Below are 7,500 nucleotides of genomic sequence, written 5' to 3'. Positions count from 1 at the left end.
GAAAGTCATGAAATTTACAAAATGAATTATTAAAGAAGGAAAATTGAGATTGTTTATTTAAGCCTGCGTCAATATACACTTGTCTTCATTCGCAAATGGACCACCAATGGCGCAAGTAAACTACTCTTCTACATCTAGTGGTGAAAATGATGCAACTTTGGCGGATTTGACTTGTTTACGAAAATTTTCCGATGGAACAATAAGCAAAGAGCTGACCTGTCTTTTAGCATTGAACATTGCATTCTGTGTAACTGCAATTTTTGGAAATTCGCTGATCCTCCTCGCTCTTCAAAAAGAGACTTCGCTTCACGCGCCCTCCAAACTCTTGTTCCGTACCTTGGCGACAACTGATCTTTGCGTCGGATTATTTGTACACCCTCTTTCTGCGGCCACGTGGATTTCAGAATTGCAAAAGGATTTTGAAGTTTGTCGATATACCAGCATTGCACGTTTCTTGACATCGTACATCTTGTGTTCCGTGTCCTTGCTGACAACCACTGCGATAAGTGTGGATAGACTTCTAGCTCTTTCGTTGAGGCTCAGATACAGACAATTTGTGACTCTGAACCGCGCTTACATGGTTGTAACAATCTTTTGGGTGTTTTCCATCGTTGGTACAGTTGTTTCGTTTCTTAAAGGCGCCCTTAGCATAGTCAGTAATATAATTATATCCGTTTGTTTACTAACGTCACTTTCCTCCTACTTAAAAATTTTCTTTGCCCTGCGCTTCAAGAAAACTGAAGTTAATAAAACAAGACGAAGCGAAAGAGTTCCATGGAACATAGTGCTATACAGAAAGACAGTATACGGTGCGTTGTTAGTGCAGTTGGCTCTAGTTGTGTGTTATCTGCCTTATGGTATCGCACAGGTTGTGTTCACTGCTAAGAAGGATCTAACAAGTTTCACTGTCCTTGTTTGGGGACTGACAGGGACTTTAGTTTACTTCAACTCCTCATTAAACCCGATTCTTTACTGCTGGAAGATAAGAGAAGTGAAACAAGCAGTAAAGGAAACTGTTCGACGCATTTGCACATGACGCGATTCCATGATCTGTTAAGAAATTCGATTTATGTCATAGGCAGGGCCGTAGCCAGAAAAAAGTTATGACTGAGGCAATGTCCATCGTTAAATATTCTTCGTAGGTATTTTAGGTGTTTATGACGAGTACATCTTGAGGACAACACTGGAATTACGCCTTATTTTAACGAATCACGAAAAAATGACCGAGGCAAGTGCCTCGGTCTGCCTGATACTGGCTACGGCCCTGATAGATACTGAGATTTATCCACGAAAATCGTAGTGAATAAAATTCGTAATGATTCTTAATGTAGCCAATCAGGAACTCAAATGAGAAAATTTCACTGTGAAGAAATATCGTTCGTCCAACCGGCAACGCGAACGACGAAATTTCAATAGTGATGAATGAACATATCGAATGGACTGAATGGAACGTCATCCGACAGCCGTTGTACAAAAACCGCGCGCTTTGAAAAATGGCTGAAGGAAGGTTTGCTTCTGTTTGATCAGTTGAGGAATTTATTTTAGAAAAAGAAACCAAAAATGCCGCTCAATAAACTGAACGAGATGTAAGATTGCTTGAAAGACTTTTGAAAACAAAGGCCGGAGATAGGACAGTGGAAGTGATTCCAGCGGTTGAGCGGAATGAATACTGAATATATCGACCAAAATGAATTTATCATCTCCGTCCGCACTGAAGATGGCAATGAATAAGAGGCGGCTTTCCTTCGAAGTTTAGTGGAAAGCTTGGAACGACAACTGAAGGAAAATGGCTATTCCGCAAGCGTAACAAACGACTTGGTATTTGAGAAAACCAGGAGTAGTTTTTTTTAGTCCAAACAAAAACGACTAAAGAAGCAAGGAAAGGTCAATAAACCCAGAGCATAGGTAGCTTTGACAAGCGACGAATTAAAAATATAGTACGAGAAAAGTTTGCTCCGAGGCACTCTGGCTAAACAACACTCTTCACTTTGGACTACTTTGGAATATTTGAAGCACAGCAAGTAATCTAAAATTTAGTAAATAAGTTGTCGGTTAGGAGATTTTTAACCCTTTTTTATTGAATTCATTGCCCCGCTCCATTTGTGCGAAATAAAGTTGTCTATGAAACACTACCACGAAATATGACTTATTGCATTAGAAAAAGTATATACAGGCTTTAAACGTGGTGATAACCATCGCATGGAAACAATTGGAATAAACGAGACGAATTATCATCTTAGAAGGAAAAGGGAAACAACTGATTACCTTCTGTATTCATGTTGTTAATACTTAGTTTCTTAGCGCACATTTATCACAACATATTTGTACTTACCAATAAGTCAGAATTAATAAAGTTACTTGTTAATTGACCTAACGTCAAACCAAGTGAGTGGATATCCTTAACGTAGAGGTTGCTATGATTTGTGTTCCCCTAGAACACGTTTCTGCGCTTGAGAGGAAAGCCCCTACACTATGATGGTGCAAGGCAAGATTGCGAGAAAATTGTCTTGCAGACCGATTTGAAGTAGTCAGTATCCTGGTCGTTGATCCAAAACTGGTCCGTGAATAAATGGCATTGTGACGACAGCAGTCTTCGGGCTCAACACTCAAGCTTTAGGGGAGGCTTGTCACAAAAAGGCCGCAAAACTCGCTAAGAAACGTCCTACAACTCCCAGAACTATATAGTAAACCGAGGGTGACAGGAGTTCCATTTTCTAAGGTCCTAAGAGGACTGTACTAGTTTTGCCTTGCCCCTGCTCCACGGCGTTACAAAATACAAACAGTCGGCCAACAATTTGGTTCACCTAGTTCAGTCACAATTACCAGTTATTTTGAGGAATGTACCAATAGACAACAATTCAACAAAGTTGATGACGAAATAAATTCGTAGACAAAGAAAACCTGTATTATGCGTATTAGAACAGACCAACGAGGCAAAGTTACCAGATGAGGTGATATGGATACCTTAAGTTCAGAATCCAACCAATTCAAAGGAGTAGACCTATGCCATGCGACACGAAATACTTACGGATCGACGTCTCCGTGGCACATCGTGCGAGACGGTGCAAGATTAGACGATTCGAGCAAAGGAAAAAGTTGCCACACCATACTATCAGGGCATTATAGGTCCAATGAACAGAGGGGCACTATTCTGGCAACGGAGAGAAGAGGCACTGTGGTTAGGGCGCTTTCCTTGGAAGCCGGAGATCCCGGGTTCAAGACCCGTTCTGACCACTCATTGAATTTGATCCTGGTTGTCCCTGGTTCAACTTCCCAGCTACACTTGTAAACAGCCAACTGGTTTGCCTCCGGCCAGTTCGGATTCTTAACAGTTGTTGCTGTTGTTGTTATTCTGTTTCGTTGTGTTTCATTGGCCCTGAAAAGCCCCTATGGGGAGCGGTCAATTAAGTATGTATTGTATTGTACTGTTTCGGAAACGAAAAAATAGAGAGTTAGAAGGACTTAAAATAACTTTAAAGAAAACGACAAAACTTTTAAGTTTATAAGACATGTTTCGACAGAAACTTCTGTCATCTTCAGTTGATAAAAGTACAAAGTGTTAGAAGTTGAATTTATAGGTAGGAAAAAGTACTAATAACAACGGAATGTACATAAAACGTGACAATGTGAGAATGAAAAGGATAGTTTTTAAAATATATTTACATGATGTCATTGTTGATTCCCTTTGAATATGAATAGCCTCTTTTATCTTAAGTTGAAAACTCGTAGAGGCGTGATCTAAAATATGGAAACAGTCTACTGAACACAGGGCGCGACAATGTTCAGAATTCTGTAGGTATTTGAAAATGTGAGAGGCCCTATCACTGACTACATACTCACGCACGCGTGTGGAAAAATGTCGGGTTGTTTCGCCGATATAACAGGCATTACAGCCCGCACATGCAAACTTATAAACCACACGCGAAAGAAGCCTGCCAGGGATAGGGTCTTTCACGCCAAACAAGTTGCCTGTCTTAAAGGAGGAAAAAACCAGTTTGATATCCAAATCATTGCAATAGCGCTTGATAAAGTGACGAATCTTTTTCTGAGTGACGACAGAAAAATGGCCTATGTAAGGTAGCTTAAAGTAAAATATAGGTGAAGTGGGAAGGGAACCCTGGGGACAATGATTACTTAGAGTCCCAGTAATGTAGCGGTTTACAACCCTTTCAATTAAATGGGTAGGGGAAAGATTCTCTCTTAGGATTTCCATAAGCTTAGTAATGTCGTCGTGTAGCCCCAACCATGTGTTGTTAATCTTATAGGCCCTATCAACAAGAATCCTGATGAGACCCACTTTGTAAGAGTACGAGGTGAAACTGAAATAATTAGTTAATAACCCAGTAAAGGTCTTGGCACTTATAAATTCAACTTCTAATGCTTTGGACATTCATCAACTGAAGATGACACAAGTTTCTGTCGAAACACGTCTTATAAACTTAAAAGTTTTGTCGCTTTAAAGTTCTGACTTGCCTGCTAATATCAAGATCCTTTGGAGAATACAAAAGAGCTTAGGACGTGAAGGGATGAAAACGGATTATACAGTGAATTTCCCTAATCGTGTGCAGTAACTAGAAGATTGTTTAGGCCACACTGTAATATGGGAAGGGGGCTTGACCACCCTTACAGTGGTTCCAAAAGTGTTTGGGTGTCACGTAGGGACAGCCATCAACAAGACCCGTACCAATATCAGAAAGTTCTTCTCGACATGGAAGTTTCTCTTACAACGGCATATCGATCTAAGCCGAAGAGAAAACTAGCTAACCATTAATTCATCCCAACCCGATTTGGCTTTACCGTCCAGATTCATTCTACTGACTGAAACACACACCTGCCATCAACATAATGGTCATGTCTTTCGTAAGCGCGCTCGCTACCCCGCATTAGGGGTCTTACGAAACGACGACGCCGACGGCAACGACAACGCTACAAAACAGTAGGTCTAGTGAGCAAAAACAATGGCTCTGCACGTGCGTTTTACATTTTGGTACATTTCTTTGCCGTCATCTCCTAAACGACGACGTGAAATGACCAAATTCAAGGTTCTGTGGAGGACGTTAGCACATGACGATGAATTTTCAGTTCTCACTCATACCAGTTTAATTCCTCGACAGTTACTATACATTTTTAACGCGGAACGACATGAAATAGTTTCGTAGTGATATGAATAACGCGAACTTGTATTTTTAAATGCAGTCCTCCTAGCCGTCGTCTTCCTCGTTTCGCAAGCTAGGGAAGTACTACGTAGAAGCCTCAACCCTTAAAATCGTCGGTTAGTGCTGAAATCAACCAACTTTGTTAAATGACGTTTACTCGCTAAGCTCATAAAATATGCAGTGAAATGTTACTGACTCAAAATTAAGTGCTATTTCACTCATTCCCACCAGCCACTTCAGATCCCCTCGATAATCTCGGGACATCACCGAGTCACCAACCTCTAACTGACTGTCTACCCTTCTCATTCGGGGCCTTATGCTCTGCTGGTGCTGTTGGTTAACCATCTTACGGTTCAAGTTGGGTTTCACCAAATCTAGGGGAGTGCACAACGGTCTTCCAAGGAGCAGCTGTGCCGGGCTCACCAGTAGTGGATTGAAGAGTGTTTCTATAAGCTATGAGAACCTTTGCCAGCTTTTCCTTCACTGGCTTCAAGCTTTGATATATGGAACGTAATGCCTGCTTAAAGGTTTGTACTGCTCTCTCCGCTAGACCATTTGTAGCCGGATGGTATGGTGCTGATCTTATATGGCGGATGCCATTGAACCTGACGAACACCTCGAACTCCTCAGAAACAAATTGTGCACCATTGTCGCTAGCGATCTGTTCAGGAATTCCAAATATGGCGAACAAATCGCGTAGGACTTCGATGGTCGAACCTGAAGTGGTGGAACTAACCAGAATCACTTCCGGTCACTTGCTGTGTGCATCGACAACCACTAAGAACATGGAGTTCTGAAACGGGTTGGCATAGTCGATGTTTACGCTTTGCCAAGGTGCAGTGGCCCACTCCCACGGTTGCAGTGGCGTTTTAGTAGGCTTACCCACTACAGGCTTTTGCTAGCCCTTCCAGTTGGGCGTTGATATTAGGCCACTGGACGTAGCTCCTCGCTATTGCTTTCATCTTTACCATACCCAGATGCCCCGTCGTGCAGCTCCTCCAGCACTCTGTCTTGGAATTTATAGGGGATGACGGCTCTCATTCTCCATAGAATGCAACCTTGGTGAATCGTCAGTTCGTTGCGCCGCTCGCAGTAAGGCTTATCTCCATCTACGCGAGCAGATCATCCTTTCACGATAGACTCGTGCACCCTTGCCAGGAATGGGTCACGACGTCTTTCTCTAGCAACTGCATCACTAGTCACAGGTAGTGGCACAAACTGAGTTGGTTGGAACACCTCTGACGAATCCACTCCCATCTCTTCAAGCTCTTTCTGTTGGAGGGGGAGACGAGACAGTCCATCCGCATTGCAGTGCTCAGTTGTGCTCTTATTCTCTATGTTATAATCGAAACAAGCCAAGAACAAGGCATATCACTGGAGACTTGCATTGGTCATGGCAGGAACCCCCTTCTCTGGGTGGCAAATGGCAGTGAGGGGCTTGTGGTCTGTAATGAGCGTAAACTGCCTCCCATAGAGGTATACATGGAACCGTTTCAGCCCCCACACAATGGACAACGCCTCCTTGTAAATCTCTGCATACTTGCGTTCAGTCTTGGTCAACGATCGGGATGCAAAAGACACCGGCCTTTCGCTGCCATCTGACTTGTGAAAGAACCGCACCGATGCGGGTTGGTGAAGTATCACATGCAAGCCTAACTGGTAACGCTGGATTATAATGCGTTAGCACCTGCTCAGATGTAATCATGCGCTTAGCCTCGGTGAAGGCTTGCTCGCACTTTTCAGTCCACTGCCATTCGCTGTTTTGCTCTAACAACTGGTGAAGTGGGTGGAGAACTGTGGATGCATTAGGCAAGAAGCGGTTGTAATAGTTAACGATCCCTAAAAATGAGCTAAGCTGTGACACATTCTTAGGTCTTGGCGCGCTAACTACTGCCTCAATCTTCTCTTGTGTCTTGTGGAGACCTTTTCTGTCGATCTCATGCCCACAGAACTGAATTCTATCCCTGAAGAACTCACACTTCTCCTTGTTAACCTTCATACCCGCGTCATGTAGTCGCTTGAACACGCTCTCTAGGTTCTCCAAATGCTCTTCATCGGTTTTTCCCTAAACGATCATGTCATGGATTCCAGGTATTCCCTGTAATACCTGATCTATGGCCCGTTGCCAAATCGCTGGACACGAGGAAATGCCAAAAACTAATCAAATGTATTGGAAGGGTCCATTGTGTCTATTGATAGTGAGGAGTTTCTTGGATGCCTCTGTTACCTCCACCTGATGATAATCTTGGCGTAGGTCAAGTTTGCTAAAATGCTTCCTTGCAGCCAAATTCGCAAACGCATCCTCTATGCTCGGCAGAGGATACTGTTCTGCAAGAAGTACCGG

The 7,500-nt window shown here is 42.9% G+C and overlaps 2 protein-coding genes and 1 pseudogene across 3 annotated transcripts in view; all 3 read left to right on the top strand.

The window, feature by feature from the left end:
• The window catches only part of LOC138046996 (adenosine receptor A3-like), a 12,604-nt gene extending 10,464 nt beyond the window's left edge, over window positions 1-2,140 (top strand). Inside the window, exon 2 of the mRNA XM_068893656.1 lies at window positions 1-2,140. This exon is cut by the window's left edge and continues 6 nt beyond it. Coding sequence (XP_068749757.1) covers window positions 107-1,036 — 930 coding nt within the window. The 5' untranslated portion in view covers window positions 1-106 and the 3' untranslated portion in view covers window positions 1,037-2,140.
• LOC138047001 (tetratricopeptide repeat protein 28-like) overlaps window positions 1-7,500 on the top strand; it is a 95,229-nt gene that overhangs the window by 41,172 nt on the left and 46,557 nt on the right. The window lies entirely within an intron of this gene.
• On the top strand, window positions 1,494-2,140 carry LOC138046997 (uncharacterized; annotated as a pseudogene).

The sequence above is a fragment of the Montipora capricornis genome, chromosome 4, assembly GCF_036669925.1.
Source record: "Montipora capricornis isolate CH-2021 chromosome 4, ASM3666992v2, whole genome shotgun sequence".
Lineage (NCBI taxonomy): Eukaryota > Metazoa > Cnidaria > Anthozoa > Scleractinia > Acroporidae > Montipora > Montipora capricornis.
This window is presented reverse-complemented; position numbering and strand designations above follow the sequence as displayed.